The 23,290-nt window shown below is 38.6% G+C and overlaps 1 protein-coding gene across 2 annotated transcripts; it reads left to right on the top strand.

Annotated features, from left to right (window-relative positions):
• The first annotated feature begins 13,406 nt into the window (after positions 1 to 13,406).
• CA1 (carbonic anhydrase 1) lies at positions 13,407 to 22,644 on the top strand. Of its 2 annotated transcripts, XM_055303493.1 has the most exons (7): positions 13,407 to 13,443; positions 14,148 to 14,345; positions 16,101 to 16,219; positions 17,799 to 17,894; positions 19,929 to 19,991; positions 20,846 to 21,001; positions 22,528 to 22,644. In XM_055303493.1, exons 1-7 carry the CDS (start codon positions 13,407 to 13,409, stop codon positions 22,642 to 22,644), a joined length of 786 nt encoding a protein of 261 aa, XP_055159468.1. The 2 variants fall into 2 exon arrangements, with proteins under 2 accessions (XP_055159468.1, XP_055159469.1); XM_055303494.1 differs by lacking the exons at positions 14,148 to 14,345; positions 16,101 to 16,219 and having other exon boundaries at positions 13,429 to 13,443.
• Positions 22,645 to 23,290: the final 646 nt, after the last annotated feature.

The following is a 23,290-nucleotide window of genomic DNA, read 5'->3' as shown; positions in this document are numbered from 1 at the left end:
CAATTTTTTTTTTTTTTTTTTTTTTTTTGCAAATTGCTGACCTGACCTGACTGGAACTCATGTGTGAGCAAAACTTGACCTGAACTGATGTGAAGCTATTTATAGTCACTAGTTACTCCACTTACTAGGACTATTCATACATTTTGCTGCAAAAAAAAATGATGTGTTAAATTCCAGGGTGCTTTTCCAAGCTACACTAAGGACATTACTTATATAATATCTGAAATGTATTGCTCTTATAAGATCTGAAGAATTCTGAATTCTAAAGCACATGTGACCCCGGGGGTTTCAGATGAGCAACTAGGAATCTGGAATAAGTTATATTTATGAATGATTTTATACACTTATAAGGTAATTATATTACCAGTTTACAATGACTAGAAGTCATCTAAATGTCTCTCAATTGGGGAATGGCTGAATAAACAATGGCAGTCCATGCAACAGAATATTGTAAAGCCCACAGCAAAAGTTCTTTACATAGTGATATGGCCAAATTTCAACATGGTAGGTGGAAAAGGGGCTGAGAATGTAAGTTTAGTATGACACTATTTGTTCTTAAAAAAGAGAAAACACATGCAATTATTTCCACATAGCTGTATCAAACATCTCTAGAAGAGTATGAAAAAAAATGGACAATTTTGGTTCTCTCTGGGATAGCAAATGGGAAGGGGATTTTTTTTTTTATGTTGTACTCTTTTATATCTTTGAACTTAGAACCACTTAGACATATTGTCCCCCGAAACGAAAATTACAGATAAAAATATTCATAAATGATTTTTCACAATGTGGAGAAAGGCAAAACGCAAATGCTGCCCAAGGCAACTGAGGGATGAGGGTGTAGCCTCGTGTTACTCATTAGTGCGGCACACAATTAATGGCCCAAATTCTTCTTACATGCACTTTTTTTTCTCATTTAGGCAAGACATTTTTTCTTCACACTTTTTTTTCTTTTTGTTTTTTCTTCTCTTTTTTTCCCTCACACTTTTGATCACCGATGAGCTCACACGGGCCTCCGTTCCTGGCTCATGGCAACCTGTGCTTTCTCTTGTTGCTTAGGCCCCCAGACAATATTCTTCCCCGCCCTAACGTCTCAGCCTCTGGTCACCTGAACTTTAACTCAACGAATCATTGGTATCAAGTCACAGAACTTACCAGGTACGATAAGAGGATGGTGGGACACAAGGGGGTGCTGGGCTGGCAGGCAGGGGTGGGTGGAGCAGGAGCAGGAGTCCTGAGGCAGGCCGCAGTCAGTGCCCAGTGGTAGGACCCAACCCCAAGTCAAAGGCCAGGTCAGAGCCCAGGTGGGAGGCCTGGGGCTGGGGCCCACATGGTGCTGCACAGAACTGAAACCAAGCATACAGCCATAGGTCTGACTCAGGTCAGGGGCCAGAAACAGAGTTCAGCTTCCAGCAAGGATAGGTTCACACATGGCGGCTGCAGAATGGAATAATGACATGGAAGAGTTATTTTTTTATATATAAATTTATTTTTTATTGGTGTTCAATTTGCCAACATACAGAATAACACCCAGTGCTCTTCCCGTCAAGTGCCCCCCTCAGTGCCCATCACCCAGTCATCCCCACCCCCCGCCCTCCTCCCCTTCCACCACCCCTAGTTTGTTTCCCAGAGTTAGGAGCCTTTATGTTCTGTCTCCCTTTCTGATATTTCCTACCCATTGCTTCTCCCTTTCCTTCTATTCCCTTTCACTATTATTTATATTCCCCAAATGAACGAGAACATATAATGTTTGTCCTTCTCCGATTGACTTATTTCACTCAGCATAATACCCTCCAGTTCCATCCACGTCGAAGCAAATGGTGGGTATTTGTTGTTTCTTTTTTTTTTTTGGTATTTGTCGTTTCTAATGGCTGAGGAATATTCCATTGTATACATAGACCATAGCTTCTGTATCCATTCATCTTTCGATGGGACATGGAAGAGTTTTTAGCATTTTTCTTGCAGGGGATAGCTAAGAGAGAGGGAGGAGTCTCCAAGTCTATTGGTAACATACAGTAGGGCAGACTGTGGTGCTCTCCCTCCCCACATTTGGTGCTGTTTATCCCAATCTTATCCCCTACGAAGCCATGGCTCACTGAGTTCCCAGCAAGTGTTCCCTGTCCACACTGGAGCTGGGTTGAATGATTTTCAAGGCAGCCCCAAGGCCTAACGAGGCAGGCTGGTCACATCAATGGCAGCGGGTGGATGACTGTGAGCTACAAAATGAATTCACAGCTAATTTCCACAACCAGAGTGGCCGTGCCTGACTGCCATGGTATCATTTGTTTTGTTCCTTGTTCATATTATGATGAAGGGATTAAGTTGTGCTCAATTTAGCTTCATCTAGACGCTGCAGTTCCAGTCATCCGTCATAGCTGCATTTCAATCCTTCCAAATCGACTAGCAGTATAAAACCCTCTAACGTGTTGTCCATTTGTCATCGTCATCGATCTCTGCATTGGTACAATAGCAGCCTTAGAAGAAACAAATAACATGTCAGGTCCTGGCCTCTAGGTCCTCTGCAGAGCCCATGAAAGGACTGGATTTTCCAGCTCCCTCTGGAAGAGGCAAATAGGAAGGAGGCTGAAAGCAAATCATACATCGGTTGCCTTAGGCAGGACACCTGCCCTGTCAGTCTCCGCTACATCCAAATGGAAAAATGGGGGATCTAGGATTACCTTCACGCAATGCCAGTGGCCAAGGCACTGAAAGGTCACATCTATTATCGTTGGCATTTCTCTCCTCTCTGGGCTGTTTTTTCAGTGTATGTCATTCTCATCTCATACAGAAGGTATGTTCATCATGCCAGAACATTGCTGCTAATATTTGATCTAATAAAAGATACCCTATCTTTCCTGTCTTCAAACTCGATTATGTCTAGCTGCTGCTACAAGATGATTCCTTTCTTCCTCACCACTCCGACTTTATGTTTTAAGGACTTGCAACCTTAAGTAAAGTTTCATTGGCCACCTCTTCTGTTAAAGTTAAAATGATTCCTTTGAAACCATGATCGTAGCCAAAACAAATGACAGTCAGCCCCATACCCAGAAGTGACTTTATGTTACAGCCAATGCTCCTTTGGAAGAAGCCACTGGGCTTTATTAATAATCCCATGTTTACCAGCCAACACCTTGGCGTTATATGTCTGGTATCAAAAGCTGAGGGAGGACTAGAGACACAATCTTAACCAAAAAAGCAAAAGTAGGGTAGAAAAGTGTACAACAGCTGGTGCCAGCTGCAAGCAACCACACAGTAGAATCTTGTCCAACTCTGCAGGGGGGCAGGCCATGAAAACTCTTGGAGCCTGGACAGGAGCAACAAAAGACCACATTGTAAAAATGTTGAATGTAAACCTGGTTAGCTAGCGCCCCCAGGAATTACCACAGGAGGAACTGATAACATTGCCAGGAATTCATCTTCCCCAGATCAAATCACTGCATAAAATCAGCCCTCTTGTCCTAGGAAATCCAAATTCATAAGCTTCATTCTAACCGGAGCTTGGTTCTTAGCCACTAGGGCTCCTAAGGACACCTTTGGATTCTGTGGGTCTCCATTTTTAAAAGCATTATTGCCACGAACCTGGGGAGGTGTTTTTCCTGGAGTTCTTTCTCACCAGACTGGTTCCGGCTGCCTCCTGGGTGATGATGGAAAACTAAGGCACTTGCCAACATGTCATCCTCTCATTTTGTAATCCTTGGGCACTTGCACAAATGTTATGTGGAACTTTACCAACTAGTGAAAGGCAGAGTCCGGGGCAGTCTTAAAGGATTTAGGATTATTACTGCAATGTCCAAATATTGCACAGTAAGGAATTCCACCGCAGGGCTGGATAAAATAGGTATAAGGGAATGTGATCAGAAGGCTTTCATTTAACAGCTTTGCACCCTTAACCATGGTGTTTTGAGACCCAAGGCCTTTCAAGTCACAGGTTTAGGCAACTTCTCCAAACTTTCCTGATTCCAGAAGCTAAAGGAGCCCTCAGAGAGCATAGGAGGTCTCTCTATAGAGTCACTGTTGAAGGAAGAGCTAGACTTTAAGACCTTAAAATTCTTCACTTACTTCTTGCCAAACCTATCTTAGAGAGCCGCTTAGTATAAGTTGTATATTTAGGTAGCCCTCATCTGCCTGGAGCAATTTGAGAAAAAAATTTTAAAAAGAAAAACAGGAAACTCAAAATAAGACACATGGCCTCTACCAGCTAAATCGATTGCCCGAATAACCCTTTGTATAACAGGAGACGGGATCAAGAAGGACTTTCATTAAAATCTTGCTATTTCATCTTTCCAATGTTTGTGGAAATGTGGAAATATGCATTCATCAGTTATATTGAAACTGAGGAATTTAAATCACGTGGTAGCATGGCTCCTCCTCAGAAATGTAGGGAAGGTGGGCATTGAAAGAGCTTGAGGAGGGTGTGTGCAATAGCTCCATAGGCCTACCCAGGCTGGCAGTGGAGATGCAAAAAACCCACGGCACCCATTTATTCAGGACACATGACAGCCCTCATCATATCCTGGCCCCCTTTAGACAAAACAAAACCCTCTCTGTATCAACATTTTAGGGAAACTACACTGACTATCTTGGGGTAGGAGCTCACCCTATCAGTGAACCCTTGTAATAATGAAGTAAAAGGTGATAGAAGGAAAGCCACTGTTGATTTGATTTTATAATTTGTCACTGGGGAGGAACACTTGACAGAGTTTGAAGACTCGATGTTCTAGTGTTAACACATATCTGAGTTCTAACACATATCTGAGTTTGGATACGTGGTTTCCTTTCCTCATCCATGAAAGCCTCGCTCTTCATTTTGAGGTGAAGATACTAAAATGTGTTCTATACAGATCACAGACTTCTTAAAAGTTATAAATAAGGTCCCCATTCTAGAGAGCTATTCTAAAAGAAAAAAAAATTATTTCTTGAAAAGCACCTGTAATCAATCATTCTTTTTATTCCTACTCATTTCTTAGAAAATGCCCTGGGAACAATTATGTCTCATGGTTTCAAGGTTGATTAGCCAATATACTTCATCAATCGAAGTCTTAGAAACTCTGACCCAGCCCTGTGTCCTTAACTCTCCCCAGCATTTAACTCTTCCATCCTAGGGAACCACAGCCCACACAAGTGTTGCATTATTAGTAGTACACTTGGCTAAAAAAAAAAAAAAAAAAAAAAAAAAACTCTCTGTTACTATGCATCTGATGTGTGGCTTTAGCTCTAATCCTCATTTAAAAAAAAAAACCTTCAAGGGGAGTATTATTATTATTCCAGTTTACAACAAAGAAATAGCATGACTCAAAGAAATTGGAGTACCTGGATAAAGGATTTTATAATAATGCGAACATCTGAAAATAGTCATGAAGCAAAGTCTTTAGAGATTGAAGGAGCATTATAGATACTATTTCACCACATTAGGTGTCTTTGTTCACTCTCTTAAAATCAATAAAGAGGGTCTCTGTAATGCATTTCTGTGCACTCTGCCTTTGAATGAGTCATTCTGCAAACTACTGCTTCAATCAGTGTCTTGCCACTTTTCTTTTATAGACCAACTAGGACAGGGACCAGTTAAGAGTGAAATAAAATAACAGACTCCTGCCTGCCGCAATGACTATTTCCACTACTAAAAGGCATTTGATTATTGTACCTGTCTCTATTCAGTCATGAATCTGATCTAACCGTTAAAAAAAAAATCCTTGAAGAGCAGGTCACCACTCTGTTTTCAGCATGTTGACCCAACAGATAAAGGGACATCACAGAAATGAATAAAAAAAAATTCTCTCCTGGAGTTAGGTACTAGTAAAAGCATTAAAGGATTGAAGAAATCTTACTGCAGGAGAAAAAGACTAATTCATAAAATAGTATATTCTGAGGTAGCTGCTAATATTCAGTATTTTTTCCTAAAAGGGAAAGCATGTCAAGAAAACAGCATTCAGTATGGTAAGCCTTAATTGTAGTTGGGCCTTCCTGAAACTACAGACAAGTCATGTGACTATTTTGTGCCAGGTTGCTAATAATGAAATGCACATTTAGGGAGTTTGATAAGAGACTTGCTCTCGTTGAAACATATCTTTTGGTAATTAGATTGCAGAGCTAGACTGACATAGCCCCCCAGACACATCTAAAAAAACCTATCAATTACTGGGGCATCTGGATGGCTCAGAGGGTGAAGCTTCTGACTCTTGATTTCTGCTCAGGTCATGTCCTCAGGGTCCTGAGATCTAGTCCTCTCATGCGGGCTCCATGCTCGGTGGGAAGTCTGCTTGACTTCTCTCCCTCCCTCTGCCCCCTCCCCCACACTCACTCACACACTCTAGCACTCTCTCACACACACAAATACATAAATCTAAAAAAAAAAAAAAAAAAGCCTACCAACACTTCCCAAGAGAGCTTGATATTTGTTAGTCATCCAAGTCAGTTTAGGTCATTTCACAATCGCAATGGATTCATTGAGATACAAACACATGTGCATTTAACTTAATTCATACACATATGAATTTGAGGCAGGCGACCTACAGAAACAATATTTTAAGAGGATATATTCAACTGCCATTTTTAAAACTTTGATAAAAAGATTTTGATAAAATTTGCTAAAAGAGCTTGAGAACTAACAAAATTGTTAAGGGAGTTGGCAAAAACTTTTTTTTAATCTCAAGTTCAATTTTAGGTAATATGGACCCCAAAAAAGTTTGCCCGAAAGATAGTTTGACGAGGTGACTGATATGACTGACCTTCATCTCCATTAATATTTACCTTTGAGAACTTAACTTCTTTCATATTTACCTGTAGGATTTAGTTTAATCTGGGGCAAGCAGATTTCTGTTGTGCAATTGTTTGAATTTCAGGCCACGTGCGATCACTTGAACTACTTTATTTTACTTAATCATGTATGGACCTGAGAGTTAAAAATCAAAAATTTTTGAGGCGACAATTCATAATTTATATTTGTATGATATTTTATGATTTACAAAGCATTGATCATGTTATTTTATATTTAGGTGAAAAATAATGCTTAAAACATCAGCTGTTATAGAAAGGCTCATCAATTCCCTCAAACAGTTATAAGAGATAAGACACAACTAGCATTTCAACAGTTATAAAAATAAATGTAAGGATGATACATTAACCTGCTCAGTTTACCCATTCATCCAGTAAAAGAGCTTCCTAACCATTCACTTAAAAGTGCACAAGCCTATGTTCTTAGTATATACAGTATATGTTTCCAACCTATAATTTCAATAAACATCATAGTCGACTAGATGCATTTAAAATTTAATGTTTTTAAAGGCATGAAATTGTAATAAACTGTAAATCCTTCTGTGCCATGAATTAAAATAGTCACCTATATAGAGTTGACTTAATTGTTAATAAAAAATATTCATTAGCTTATTAAAAATTGCTTTCAAAAATAATATGTTCCATGAGAGACTCCTAACTCTGGGAAATGAACAAGAGGTGGTAAAAAGGGAGGTGGGCGGGGGGTGGGAGTGACTGGGTGACGGGCACTGAGGGGGCACTTGATGGGATGAACACTGGGTGTTATGCTATATGTTGGCAAATTGAACTCCAATTAAAAAAATATGTAAAAAAATAAAAAATAAATGGAAAAAAATAATATGTTCCAAGATAGGAAATATAAGGTTGAAAGTTCTGTCTTTAATTATAGTAATAAAAGCCAAGAGAGTATGGATTTTTGACATTTTTATGCCAAAAGTGCAAACCACATTTGAAGAGTTAAGTTTTGACACTTGTAAAGTGTCAAAAAATTTGACACTTCTAAAGACCAACGTTCTCACTCTCCCGGCAATGACTGACAGACACAGACGGGTCACTTAATTCCTCCCATTAACAGAACAGAGAAGGGAATGGCTCTTTTTCCTTAGTTCCAAATATAAACATGAGTTGGGTGACACACACCCCTGAGTTCAGATTCGTGCATTCGGGAAGGCACAGTCCCTGCAAAGCCTTCTGCCCTTCTAAGTCTTTATAAAAATACAATAATTGAAGTTAGAATGACCATTTAATCATTCCCTCTCCACTCTAGTGAAATATTATTGAGCACCATTGTTTTCCAGGCATGTCATAAGTGAACTCAGTGGGTTTAAAAAGCATAAAGTGGCCCTGTCTTGATGGAGGTGTCATTATAGAGGTGGTTATAAACTTTAAGGAAGCAAATAAATTAATTTCAGAATGCAAATAACGTCAGGCTGCAACAAATATGCTATGAAAGAAATAAGACAGACTGATATAACAGAGTGACTGGGAAGAGGGTAGATATGTCAGATTTGGAGGTCAGGAAAATTATCTCTGAGGAGGTGATCTTGTGCAAAAGTCTAGATATAGAGCAATCCAGACAGAGAGTGCAGACGTGTTTGTTTGTTTGTTTGTTTGTTTAAGATATTATTTATTTACTTGAGAGAGAGCACAAGCAGGGGGTGAGGGGGGTCAGAGGAAGAGGGAGAAGCAGACTCCCCCCGCTGAGTAGGGAGACCAATGAGGCCCTCACTCCCAGGATCCTGGGATCATGACCTGAGCCGAAGGCAGACACTTAACTGACTGAGCCACCCAGGTGCCACGGTGCAAAGTATGGATGAAAATAAAGACATTCACTAGAAAGAATAAAGTGGGTAAGACATTTCAGTAGAAGAGAAGACCAATTTGGGCAAAATGATAGCTGTGAGATCCAAATAAACCATCCTGCCATTGAAACTGGTTCATCAGAATTTCCAGTTGTCTTACTGTAGAAACGTTTGAACGAATATCACCATTTTCCATGACCCTCTTCTCCACTAGATATAAAGTTTATCTTGCCACCCTGAACAATACCACTGCAGAGGGGCAGGGAACTTAGGCAGCAATGTGATAAGTCATGCCAAATTTTAATAGTTAAAAATGACACTTGATTTCCTTATTTGGGGGAAAATATGGATCCCAAGGAAGCCACTTGTCCTTGTAGAACTCTAAGCATTAGAGAACAGCTATTTCCCTTTGGAATTTCTTGCCAGCTGTATTTAGCAGATCTCTACCGTATTGAAACACAGCCCTCTTTCCCATTTTTATATCCTTCTATGCCAGAGCATTATTTTTAATCACAAACTGAAGTACTAGACTCACTGTAATCCCTTCACCTGAGTAAGAGTTCATGTTGTTAACTTTAAAATGTTAAAGGAGCAATCAGAGGAAAACATTCATTTAGGAAACTAGAAGAAAAAAGTTCAAATAAATGCTAAGACTTTATAATGTAAAAATCAGCTACTTCTGGTTTCTAAATTTTGTAAAACACTGAGGAAATGGTGCTGCTTTTTTGAAAAACATTGCAGGGCACTGAAAAATCTCCAGCAAAGTAATTGATGCTACTCATATAAATAAATAAATGCAAAAAATATTAACTGACTTTACAGCAAATGTTTTATAGATAGCCTGTTAAAGGCATCATTGTATAGAGAAGAGGAAGCACACACAGGCTTTTTTTTTTAAGATTTTATTTATTTATTCATGAGGGACACAGAGACACAGGCAGAGGGAGAAGCAAGCTCCATGCAGAAAGCCCCACGTGGGACTCGATCCCTGGTCTCCAGGGTCATGCCCTGAGTCAAAGGCAGGCACAAAACCTCTGAGCCACCCAGGCGTCCCCACACAGGCTTTCAAGGTAGCCAGAAAGGGATTAAAATCCTGGTTCTTCTCCTTGAATTTTGTGAGCCTCAGGTTTTCCTCTTTAAGAGTGAGATGAGGGGTACCTGGGTGGCTCGGCGGTAAAGCACTGGCCTTTAGCTCAGGTGATGATCCCAGAGTCCTAGGATTGAGCCCCGCCCGCATTGGGCTCCCTGCTCAGCAGGGAGTCTGCTTCTCCCTCTCCCTCTGCCTCTGCCTCTGCCCCTTCTTGTGCTCTCTCTCCTCTCTCTCTCTCCCAAACAAACAAAATCTTTAAAAAAAAAAAAAAAAAAAGAATAAGATGAGACTAATTTAATCCCCCGGTCTGCTTTTAGGATCAGTGGGGCTCATTATTTTAAAGGACTTGGCAGATGAAAATTGCTCTATAAAAACTAGTCTTTTCTAAAAAGCCAGGCTGCCATCCCCTAGCATGAGCGCACAGGGAACACTTCTTCCCATAATAGTCAATCTTCCAGCACTCTTGATATTTCTGTTTGTTTCATGAATTTTATTTATTATGAAAGTCAAGAGATAAAACTGTGGCATAGAGTTTAAGGGCGGATCCCCTTAAGATAATCAACATTTCATCTTTACATTTTTTTCTGTAATATTTGGCCTCTGAAATTCTGCTTCATTTGGTAGCAAAGGAAACCTTTCTTTTCTCCCCCTCAGCCCATTAGTATGGTTTCATCAAATTTTCGAACTGGACCAATATACTTATGAAAGTTAAACTTCTTGCACATCATACTTTCAACATTTAAAAGTCTCTATAAAGTGTTAAAACCTTTTTTATTTTTATTTTCCTCAGCTTTATTGAGATATAATTGACATATAACTTGATACTTCTTGATGTTATTAGTTAAGCAATTCTCTACCAAAACTACTTATGTATTTTTGCATTACTTTAAAAAAATAGTTTTTCCATCAGCCTAATTGCTCCTGAGTCATTTTCAAGTATGTTTAGGCTTATTTGGAATATTTTATCAGGAAAAATGAATAATCTTCTTTCATATTTCATAGCCTTACGAAATAAAGTGTTAGTTTAGAAGAGCAGAGGCTGTGCAGATTGAACTCCTTTGGTATGAAAAAAGAGTCCAAAGATCACAGCCCTGAAACAGGACCCCAGGGGGAGGCTATTAAGCTGGAAGAGGCAGTGTTTGTAAGCAGAAAAAGAGGAGTGAAAGTAAAATGGGTGAGGTGTTAGGACTCAAACCATAGATATTCATTAAATTTTACATCCTCTCTCTATAGTTTTCTGCTTGCACACAAACACACCCAGGTGTGTAATGGAATAAAAGGTCATAATAGTTAAGGCTCAAAGGAGTTTTGTGCCAAAAATTTGAAATGAATGACCATCCCATATGACTGTTAAAATATTCATGTGATGAATCATCACATAATCATATAATGAAAAGAGGTCGTCTTTTTCAAATATGTTTTTCAAATACGTTGATTAATATAGTGGTTCTGTTTTTAATTATTTTTAGCAAAATAGCAAATATTAGGAAGCAAGTACAAGGCAAAATGGACCTTCTACTATGAGTTCATGAGCTTTTGGCCAAACTGAGATTCTTAAGTCTAGAATGAAGGAAGCCCAGCAATCAATTCCGACTAATGATCCACTTGAGCTAGACCACAACAGATCAACTAATCCAATCCTCCACAAAATAGATTCAAGTGGTGGTCATTGGGCATTTATTGACACTGGACAGTTAAGAAAGAGTATAAGCTTTGGCATTAGATCTAGATTTAAACTCTAGGCTTATGGGATGTAAGCTTCCATTTACAAGTTTTGTAACCTTAGGAGGTGTCTTCACCTCTAGAAAGCCTTCTTCTAATGCAGAATACAGATTTTAATGCCTAATTTGGTTACTGTAAGAATCAAATGAATTAGTGCATGTAAAGTTTTCAGCACAGCCTTGAGACATACTGGGACCTCAATATATGGTACTTTTAAAAAAAAAAAAAAGCTCCCTTTAAGTAATAGCTCCTTCTGCCTGGTAGAGCATAGAATGGAAGCGTAGACTCTCCCCACAATGCCCATGAGCCATAGTCCACTCTGTGGCTGGGGCAGTTGGCCATTGTGAGCCAAAAAGAGACAAACAATGTGTCTCTAGTCAGCTTTGCTAAAAATTGCACCTAGTCTTCCTCTTCCTTCAGGGAGCGCAGGCACCTCAGACAATTCTAGAGTGTGAATGGAGACACTCCCTAATGACCACAAAGGCATGAAAAAGCATTACTATGGAAGCTTATTTTTCTGCTTGTACTCCTTTGAGCATATTTAGAGCCTCAGATATGTGGATCCAGCCAGAGTCTGACACATGCTAATTGGTTTTCTTCGCCTACTTGGAAAGTCCCATAGATCTCCTTATCACTCAACAGGTGGCAATTCTCACCTCGGTTCTGGCTTAAATTGGGTTTACGAGAATTGTAGGTGTAAAAGGAGAATTAGGGGATCACCCATCTCATAGCTCACATAGAGGGTATAGCAAAGAAAGCAACTGGACATGGGGCTCATAATGAAGTCTTGATTTCTTGGCTTCTTACTAGTTGTGGAGAAGTCCCTCAATAGCTCTCAACTACAAAATAATCATTTTTACTTAATAGGATTTGTGTGTGTGTGGTGGTAGTGAAATTGCTTTAAAAATCATAAAGAAGGGGGAGCCTGGATGGCTCAGTCAGTTAAGCATCTACCTTTGGCCTAGGTCATAATCCCGACGTCCTAGGAGGAAGCCCTGCATCTGCGTCCCTGCTTAGCGGGGAGCCTGCCTCTCCCTCTCTCTCTGCCTGCTTGTGCTCTCTCCTCTCTGTCAAATAAATAAAATATTTTTTAAATAAATAAAATATTTTTAAAAAATCAAAAGAATGATTTCTGTTCCAGTAGAGCTGAATTTGATGTGTAAAATAAATATTGGGCTATCTTCAATTTCAATATTAATAATACTGTCTCCATGGGCAGCCCAGGTGGCTCAGCGGTTTAGCGCAGCCTTCAGCCCGGGACATGATTCTGGAGACTCAGAATCGAGTCCCGCGTCGGGCTTCCTGCATGGAGCCTGCTTCTCCCTCTGCCTGTGTCCCTGCCTCTCTCTCTCTGTGTCTCTCATGAATAAATAAATGAAATCTTTAAAAATAATAATAATACTGTTTCCAGTTACAAATTCCAATATTGCTCTAAAATGAAGGACTTTATTCTCATCCTGTGTGTCTATGAAATGTACTTTATGGATAGTATATATTACAAAGAATTAATTTTCCAATCACTAATTCTAATTTGCAATTACTAGTTGCAATCATCCTGTAAACGTACCCATTATTCTCCTTACTAAAATACTGTTGGTATTATTGCTGAAGTATCCAGCAAGAGTGACACTGGAAATATCAAGTGCACAAATCCAATCTTATTTTAGGAAACCCAAAGACTCATAGGGGATATTATTCAGCTATATCATCTACTCACATGAAAGAAACAGGGCTTGGTTTTATAAAACCTACCATTTTGATATTTCTCTCTTACAATATAAGAAAATGAAACAATTAGAACTGCTCTGACCTTTGTGGGCTTTTTTTACTAGCAGCTTTTTTTTTTCTTAACTTATCTACACTTCCTGATAGGCAGAGATGATGATATAGTGGCCTATTAAAGGCAGAGAAGTTTCTATAAAAACCCACAAGTGGTAGTTTCAGTTGTTTACCGCATGCTGACTCTCAGTCAGTTATTCCAGGTATTATCTTTGTTTGCAGCAAAGAAAACTAAGTAGAAGATCATGACGAGCTCCAACTGGGGATATGATGACAAAAACGGTAAGAGTTCTTCTGCTCGTGTAGATCAAAGTAATAGCTCTTTGCCTTTTCCAATAAAAGAGGTATTGAGCGGGCACCTGGATGGCTCAGTGGTTGAGCACCTGCCTTTGGCTCAGGTGGTGATCCCGGGGTCCTGGGATCAAGTCCTGCATCGGGCTCCCCATAAGGAGCCTGCTTCTCCCTCTGCCTGTGTTTCTGCCTCTCTCTGTGTCTCTTGTGAATACATAAATAGGGTCTTTTAAAAAAAAAAGAGGTATTGAGCATTTTAAAAAATAAATTATATACGTAAAATAACTTTACAGTCATAGGCTAAAGGTTTGAACTGCCTGACTTGAATGACTAAAATAACTTTGCATATACTCTTAGCACTTGTCCTTTGAAATATGGTTGTTTACAAAATGTGTTCTCCATCTTTTCCTCTCTCTCAATCCCTCTCTCTATATATATATGTGTGTGTGTGTGTGTATTAGAAGTCTATTACTGATAGTAAAATATTTATAGTTGTGTTGACAAATATACTATTTTATAGGATAGTATAGAAAAGTGCATTCTCAAATGTTGAATTTTCATTAAGCTAAACAGAATACCATTTAAGATGCCTGAATAAATTGTAGTCTAATAAGCAAAGAGCTACTTATACTCCTAAAACTTGGAGTCAAACACTTAACAAGGTTTTGATCGTATGCACGTGTTTGCCTTGGCAGGTCCTGAACAGTGGGGCAAGCTGTACCCCATTGCAAATGGAAATAACCAATCTCCCATTGACATTAAAACCGGTGAAACCAAACATGACACCTCTCTTAAGCCTATCAGTGTCTCCTACAATCCAGCCACAGCCAAAGAAATAATCAACGTGGGACATTCTTTCCATGTAAACTATGAGGACCATGATGACCGATCAGGTGAGCCAAAAGACCTTTCTGATTATATTGTCTTTGACTCTACTAGGAAAATTTAAACAATAGGACTTTAAAGAACACAAATGCCATCTTCAGTCTTTTTGTGCACATGTGTAGTGCATATGTGTAAATTTGTGCACTCTGGTGAAGCATCCTGGACTTTTGCAAAACCCCCAAGTGGTAAAGATGATTTTTGGAACCCCACAGCTCTGCCTTTTTTAGCTCTTCTCTTCCATAACACCATTCCATCTCTTCTGGTCTTTAGTAACTTTACATTCATTTCACATTCTCTGAATAGACTGAGTTTTTTCCAAGAAGTTCTAATAAGCCATCACGGTGAATACAGAAACTGAAAAGGCAAATATTTTCTAATTGGAATGAGGATGGAGGAGCACAATAGGAAAGAGAAATGGAGTGAAGAACAGATTTACTTCTTGCAGCCAGAAAAATGACTCTATCATTATAAAGTGCTTGGGTACCAGTAAGAAAATGAGTCATACATAAACCTTGCAAGATTTATTCTGTTTGTAAGTATACTCTTCTATCTCCCTCTCCCCTACAAGACTGTAGTGACTGAATTCTTCATACCTCAGAACTTAGCACATTTTCTGCTACATGGTAAGATTTTCATAAATATTTCTTAAATAGTTTATTAAATGGGCAGCCCAGGTGGCTCAGCGGTTTAGCGCCACCTGAAGCCTAGGGCGTGATCCTGGAGACCCTGGATCGAGTCCCACGTCGGGCTCTCTGCATGGTGCTTGCTTCTCCCTCTGCCTGTGTCTCTGCCTCTCTCTGTATGTGTGTCTCTATGAATAAATAAATAAATAAATCTTTTTTAAAAAAGTTTATTAAATGATAATTTCATAAGACAGCTCTACTGACAAAAGGTGGAACTTGTTTTAGCACTTTCCTGCAAGGTTCTGAGCCTAAATTTCAGGCACCTTGGGGCTGCGTCCATTGTTAATATTAGACTAGATCTGGTATTATGTGTGTTTAATTAATCATATGATTACATAGACTCTTGAAAATGACAGTCATTCAATATCAAAATTTTTAAAGTGACCCCATTGCCCCACTGGCACTTTCTCTTAGTCCCTGGACAGGCATTCTCAACAAAGTTGTCAACAGACACGTTATGTCTTGACTAGTTGCAAAGTATGTATGTGTAATTTGTTACTCAAAATAAATTACTAAAGATCTTAATACTACCTACATAGTCTTTGTTGAAAGAATGAATGAATGAACTTGCAAAGTTAAAGCAGATTCAGGAAAATCTCTTTTCGGGAAAAATTCAGGGAAAGCCCTGTAAAACTATAATTTGCTCACCTTCCCATATACTTCCTTGGCAGCAGAAAAAGGTAAAATTAGGGACACCGATGTGGCTCAGTTGGTTAAGCATTCAACTCTTGATCTCAGCTCGGGTCTTGTTCTAAGGGTTGTGAGTTCAAGCCCCATGTTGGGCTCCACACTGTGTGAAGTCTACATTTAAAAAGAAGAGGAAAAAAAGAAAAAGATAAAAATTACAGCTCATGTGCTGAGAACTGTATATAATAACCCAATGCAATGGTCAGGGACACATCATACATATAAATGCCATCATCATGGATATAAGGGAGAAAATCCCACAAGAAAAAAACTTTGGCATTAGTGTTTGTTCTCAGTTCTAGCTAATCCAATTTAGTATTGGTTTATATTCAATGCAAAGATAAGCAGGAGCTTGTGATCATAAAACTAACGGTAATTCCTTTTTTCTTCTAGTGCTGAAAGGTGGTCCTCTTTCTGCAAGCTATAGGCTCTCTCAGTTCCATTTTCATTGGGGGAGCACCAATGACTATGGTTCTGAACACACAGTGGATGGAGTCAAATATTCTGGAGAGGTAATGTCACTTAGTAAGTGAGAGATAATTACACTGAGAATTGCTTTCAGAAGCAGCTGCTTGGTTGCATAAGTCACCATTATAAGGGCCCCAAAGGAATGAGCCGTCTCATCCCTAGAAGGAACTCCCAGACCCTATTAAAATCAAACACACACATACTAAGTTTGGTAACAGAAGGAAATCTTTTGTGTATGAAAAAGGCAACTTGGAGTTGAGCTCCTGAGCCCAAGAATCATCACTCTCTTCAGGATGCCTCAAAAAACTGTTACCTCACATCAGGCTAGGCTCAAGAGGAGGCTAATGCTTTCCTTTAAAGCTCTGACTCTGAGCTGACCAACCATACAATTTGCTTCCTATTCAAGTGTTCAAGTTTGGACACACCAATTTCTAAGAAATCTAAGTCAATGATCTTCTCATCTCCTTTAAGAAAAATAAAAATAATCCAAGCTAGAGATGAGAGGTGCTTAGACACAAAATTCAACATGTGACTGAGGCCAGGAGGGAAAATGAGAGGGAGAGCAGGAGTTGGGGCAAAGAGAGGAAAAGGAGAAAGAAGGAAAAGAGAGAGAGAGAGTGAGAATGTGAGAGAAAGAGAGCAAGCAAGAGAAATTAGGTAAGTGGTATGGGGAGAATTAACTAATGTAAAGTAATATGATTGACCAAGTGATCACTTTACATTAGGAAATTAAAGGATTCTTTCAGTAATAGCATTTGTGTTCAGCCCTAATTCAAGACAAAAGGCTGTCATTGACAGATTACAGAGGACATTCCAGAAAAAATCAGCAACTAATGCAAAAACTTGAAGTTATAAACTGAATGAGGAAGTATAATCTATGAGATGTGCTGAGAGATGGCTGTTGATAAGTGGGGAAAGTAAGAAATCAATGATAGCTGTTTTACTTTTTGATTGAGCAATTAGGTAGATGGTGGTCCCTTTTCCAAAAATGGGAAAATTAAAGAGTTTTGGCAAGGAAGAAGTCAAGAGTTGTACTTTGGCCATGTTCAGTTTGAGATACCTATTAGACATCCATGCAGGGATATCAAGAAGATATCGAGATGACATACTGGATATTCAGATCTAGAGTTCCATAGAGAGGTTAGGCTAGAGATAATGATTCGAGAGGTGCCTAGATGTGCTTAAGAGAATGTGTTTTGGGCCAAGCCCCTCAGATTGTCCAGGAACCCCTTCTCATAAAGTTACTAAAAAGTACCTCACCTGACAGGTGTTATTTCAGTTCTGTTGAAAACTAGTTAGTTGGAATTCCTGATCTTTTCATACCAAAACAATTTTTAAAAAGAAGTAATACTGAATAGTTATGATATTACGGGAAAAGAAATTTTATTCACTGGTTCCATAGAAATTGCAAATTGCCTGCTCTACTCAATGTACATAACCCTTCTTAAGAGTGAGAACATAACCCTTCCTATCTGCTTGGACCCAGGTTCACATAAATGTTATCTAAGCCAAATACATCTTCATCTATTAACAAGTTAATTTACAACGTTCTAAAAAAAAAATTTACAACGTTCTGTCTTCACAATGGTATAAATAACTAATTGACCACATTATTATTTTTAGCTTCACATAGTTCACTGGAATTCTGCAAAGTACTCCAGCTTTGCTGAAGCTGTCTCACAGGCTGATGGTTTGGCAATTATTGCTGTTTTGATGAAGGTGAGTTACAGAGAGTTACAGAGATCGGCTAACACTATTTCTTACCAATCAGACAACAAAATAGTATAAAATAAGGCAAAAATATATTTGAGTCTTTCTTTTTTGAAAATTTTTCCATTCTACTCATGGCTACAGGTGAGCAAACAGCTCCCTAGTACTTTGCTGCTTTGATTTCTCTTGGCTTCTACCTTCTTCGGAGAATTATGTTTCAGGTAGGGATAGAATGGGAAGGTGTTGGAGGGAGAGGGAATTTCTATATTCCAAATTTTCCAAATTCCTTTTCCTCTAAACTTCCTATTTCACAAGCTCAGGAATTTACCAATTTAATGCATCATTATGGAAAAAATATTAAGAGGATTATTGTCCCATAAAAAAAGTTCAGTTAAGGTTTAAAATGGCTGGTGTTGCTTAAATCCTCTATAGGAGAGTCCCTGAAAAGTTCTATAGGGAAGTTATTATTGAGTTGGGTATACTTGGGTCTTTTGGGTTCTGCTCCCCAAATTCCAATGTGCAGATATCCCCCACACCTCTAGCAAGCAATTCTTGGACACCAGCGGGCATCCAGAAATTCAGCTCAATTTTGACAGTGTCCATGCAGAGATAGCCTCAGGTTCCACAGGTTGAGGGTTCAGACTTACAAGATTGCAAGTTCCCCCGCCCACCTCGGGTGTCAGTCTCCAGCCCACATTGTTAGCGGGGCTTCCGACTTGACTGACTATAAATCAGAGTTTCCCATGACCTCTTCCTTGGCTTGGAAGAGGTTAATTAATTTGCTAGCACAGCTCGCAGAACTCAGAGAAACATTTTACTTACTACATTACTGGTAATTACACAAGGATATAACTCAGATGGAAAAGATGCGTAGAGGAAGGTATGGGCAGAGGCAAAGAGCATCCTTGCCCTATCCAGGCCCACTGTCTCCCCTGTATCTCTCCAAATTCACCCATCTGGAAACTCTCTCTACCCAGTCCTTTTGGGTTTTTATGGAGACTTCGTTATTTACCCATGACTGATTAAATCATTGGCCTTTGGCAACTGATTCAAGCTCTAGTCTCTGTCCCCTCTCCCATCCCCAGAGGTTTGAGGGTAGAGCTGAAAGTTCCAACCCTCTAATCGCATAGTTGGTTCTCCTGGCATCCAGCCCTCATCCTTAGATTCAGTTCAAAAGTCCCCCCAGTCAACATAACAGAAGATACCTTTATCACTATCACTTAGGAAATTCCAAGGGGTCTAGGAACACTGTGTCGTAAACAGGTTTCTTATTATAAATATCGCACTTAGGTGGCTAACTTTTGGAATTATAGTGATTCTAGTTAACCTTTATTGATCACTTACAACGCACCAAACACTGTACCGATTATAACTAATGAAACAGGCCCAAAGTAAGAGGTTGTGTTTTGTGTCACAGTTCCTGGATTTTGCCAAGTTCCTGGATTTTGACTTGCGTGTCCTTGAACATCTTGACCATATTAAATTAAAATTGAGCTTTTTGTTTGCCACTTTCCTTGTGCTGGAGCCAAACCACCAACATCCCAAGAAGTCAGCAAGAAGGAGAACAGCCTATCGAGAGAACTGATAAAAGTGAACTTTTGCATAGTGACCACTTCACCTGCCCAATCAGTGAAGTGCGAATCCCACCTTGCTGGTTAGCACACATGAACCCTTCTCAAAAACTACTTATGTGATCTTCCTTTTCTTCCACAAATACCCCGAGTCTCTGTCCTGAAATTGGAATGCTGTTTGGGTTTCTACCTCAATCTGTGTGCCCCGAATTGCGATTCTTTGATCTCCAATAAATGCGTTGCCCCTTGAGCCAGTTTCTTGTTTTTTGGTTGACAGCAGTTACACATCATGAACAATTCATTTATAGAGCACAAGGCCCCACAAGGACCTACGCCAAGCAAAATTCCCTCTCTGAAAGCAGAAAGAAAGTGTCTTCCCTTCCTTCAGTTACTGTTTTTAATCGAAAAAAAATTAGCTAAACACAGTTTGACTTTATTACAACTTCTAACTCACATTTTTTTTTATCTCCAGATTGATCAAGCCAATCCAAAACTGCAGAAAGTGCTGGATGCCCTAAACGCAGTTAAAACCAAGGTCAGTAGACTAAATATGTTAGTTTAAATCAGAGGATAAGAATCCACAGAACTACTGAAATCGTTTAGTCACATATTTGAAGTGGAGAGTAGGAAACCTAGAGCAGAAGCTACCAATTTGAAAATCAAGGTACTACTTAGATATTGTTTGCTTCTGGGAAAGTCTCTGACTAAGGCATTTGATTTGTTTTGATTTTTTTTCTCTTTCCCAGTTATTTTCTTTTATCTATCTATTTTAGCAGGATGAAGTCTATAGAAGAACAGGTTCCATAGCCATTTACATTTTCTTTAAAAACTATATCCAACTAAAAAGTGATTTTTCCCCCATTTCATGAAGAAAATTGTCTGTCTCTTCAGCGGTACAAAAATGCAGGAGTTAAGGGTATCCTTTTGAGATACCATTAATATGCCACTCACAAACAATCAAAACAGAAAATAGGAATAAATGGAATAAGGCTAAAACATAACCAATGTGCATGCTAATAGTTTTGCCACGGGAACAATAGCTGGCATCATTCCTAAAGAAATAATAAATGTCTTATCCTGGAAGTGAAATATCTTTTAGAGAGTGTAGATTAGTTAAAAGCATTTTAATCTTTATGTTCAACCAAAAGGAAGGAAGAAGATTGGTTGGCCAAAATGTCAGTGTAGCAAATTTTCAGTCTTCTATTACTTTTACTGCTTATATCTACAAACACACCAGTGTATACTGTGTAGTAGAAAATGTAAATTCTCAGCAAAAATATCAAGACAACATATATACCAAAATAATATAACATAGATATCATATATGTATATGATATAAGTATTTTAAATCACGATATAATAATATATTACTTTTCTTTTTTCTTCCAGAACAAACGAGCCCCATTCACAAATTTTGACCCTTCTATTCTCCTTCCTTCATCCCTGGATTACTGGACCTACCATGGCTCTCTGACTCATCCTCCCCTTTATGAGAGTGTAAGCTGGATCATTTGTAAGGACAGCATCGGTATCAGCCCAGAACAGGTAGCGTATCAAAGGTGAAAGAGGGGAACCTGGTAGTGCAAAGCATGAGTATCACTTCAATTCAGAGCACTAACGGGGAACATTATGACGTCAAATAGATTTTTGAGAAGTTTGTTGTCTATTCCTAGTGGAAAGGATTCATTTCTGACATGACTCTGTTGAACAATCAAAAAGAAATGTGTATTATAATGCTGTTTTATACTTTATGTAGAAAAAAATGGGAGATTCTGAACTCCTGCTGTCTTTTCCAATGTATCAAGGGAAAATCCAGCCTTGTTAAGTGTCTACCTAGGAGTCTCATAAGCAAAGAAAAGATTGTCCCTGGAAGTTCTACTAAAATTTGTGGGAAGTATGGTTCGCAACTGACATACCCTGAGAGTTGACAAAGGGCTTTTGTTCTTCTTTGAAACTTCTGTTATTAACTATCCAACAAAATATGTCCTTAATTATTGTTTATAATTATGATAATAATAACTGCCTTTGATTGAGCGACCTCTTTTACTAGGTGCCTTACATACATGTTTTGCCAGCCAATTCTCATAACAAACCTATAGGACAGGCGATGTCTGTAGCCTACTGGTAATGGACACTTACTTTTGAGCTTAAGCTACATGCCAAGCACTATTCTAAGAACTTTGTATCTATTAACCTATTTAATCTTCACAACAACCCAATGTAAGTAGCTGATGGTGTTTCATATTTTTCCTATCAGCTATTTAAGGGGCCTATTCCATACTACATTATGCATGTATAATTTCACCTATATTAACTCTATACTTAGGATTGAAACGTTGAGGGCACACCATTTTTTTTTTTTTTAGGTATAGTCATTATTTTCACTTTTGGTGGAGTCAGCGATTTTTTTTTTTCACATCTCCGTGGTTTTATAGGCCAGTTGATGTTTTTGTGGAACTCTTAGAAAGTTTGTCTACATTCAATGACAGGGGTTTTTGGGTAATTTTGTAAGGTGATGTTTTAAGTAGAAGGTAGGAATATATTTTGGGATTATTCTGAGAGCTCATAAATTATCATACATTGTGTCTTAAAAAACAAGCCTTCAGCCATAGCTTCAGTCACTCTAAAGAGGTTAGATTTCTAGCAGAATAGGACATAAATAGAACAAATTGATGGTTGCAGATGGGAAGGGATTGGGGGATGGATATAATAGATGAAGGGGAGTGGGAGGCAGTTATGGAATGAATAAGTCACAGGGGTAGAAAGGTATAGCACAGTGAATACAGTCAATGTTATTGTAATTTTACTATATGGAAACTCAGCCAAGGTAGCCAGGTTGACATTCTGAGAAAGTTGGCATTCGAATCCAGTCAATCATTTACAATTTAAACCAAATACCTAGTTCAAATAAATATGTAGGAATTTTTGACTTCCTCCCTTCCCATTGGTGAGACCATTGCAATCAGCAACTTAGTTTTCTAAATATCAGTGCATTACTAATACTGGAAATAAAGTCCTTTGTATAACTTTAATAGCCTTTGATTCTTTAAATATTTTATCCTTCTTCCCAGCTGGCTCAGTTCCGAAGTCTTTTGTCGAATGTTGAAGGCGACCAAGCTGTCCCCATTCAGCACAACAATCGACCACCCCAGCCTCTTAAGGGCAGAATAGTGAAAGCTTCATTCTGATGGGACCAGGAGGGAACTTCTGCTTCCTCAAGGAACACTGCCCTGCTTCTAACATAATCCAGTAAAACAATTTTTAAGAAACACACTTATTTCAATACTAGCAAGGCAGCATAGCTGCAAATTTAATCTGTAAAGCTAAGTTTTAATTTTTATTCTTAATGCTTAACTCAAATAATAATCTATAAGCTTGTGAAACTTGTGACTGAATTCAAGTTTATTTTGTGGAATTCTCTATGATTGCAATTAAAGTATACTGAACAATTTCTTAGTGATTTGTATCTGTTTCCATTTTATTCAGTTAGCTGAACTAGTAAAATAACTTTATCCCTTTCTTGTCTATTATGTACCCTATTTTTTATATTAAATTTCTGTCCCATTTACATTCAAAAATCTTAAGTACCCTATTTGCAATATTATTTTGCCTCAAATGTAATAACCTGAGAGTAGCTTGAGATGAAATATTGAGAAATTCATCTTCTTACTCTTGAAGGCAAATATACAGCTAAGATGACAACTATATATAATATTATTATACTGGCCCAGTATTGCTATAATTTATGTTTTCTGTGATAAAAATGGTATCTTTTAGATGGGAATATGTTGCCTCTGGTTATTGCTTCCACTTTTCCTCCTCCCATTAGCAAAG

The sequence above is a fragment of the Nyctereutes procyonoides genome, unplaced genomic scaffold (assembly GCF_905146905.1).
Source record: "Nyctereutes procyonoides isolate TBG_1078 unplaced genomic scaffold, NYPRO_anot_genome, whole genome shotgun sequence".
Taxonomy (NCBI): Eukaryota; Metazoa; Chordata; class Mammalia; order Carnivora; family Canidae; genus Nyctereutes; species Nyctereutes procyonoides.
Note: the sequence above shows the minus strand (reverse complement) of the source record. Positions and strands in the feature narration are given on the sequence as shown.

Excerpts from the sequence above, each read along its gene's own strand:
- CA1 (XM_055303493.1), top strand. The coding sequence starts at position 13,407 with ATGACGAGCTCCAACTGGGGATATGATGACAAAAACG. Across the intron at positions 19,992-20,845 it reads TAAACGCAGTTAAAACCAAG|AACAAACGAGCCCCATTCAC; the intron begins GTCAGTAGACTA and ends TTTTTCTTCCAG. Across the intron at positions 21,002-22,527 it reads TCGGTATCAGCCCAGAACAG|CTGGCTCAGTTCCGAAGTCT; the intron begins GTAGCGTATCAA and ends CCTTCTTCCCAG.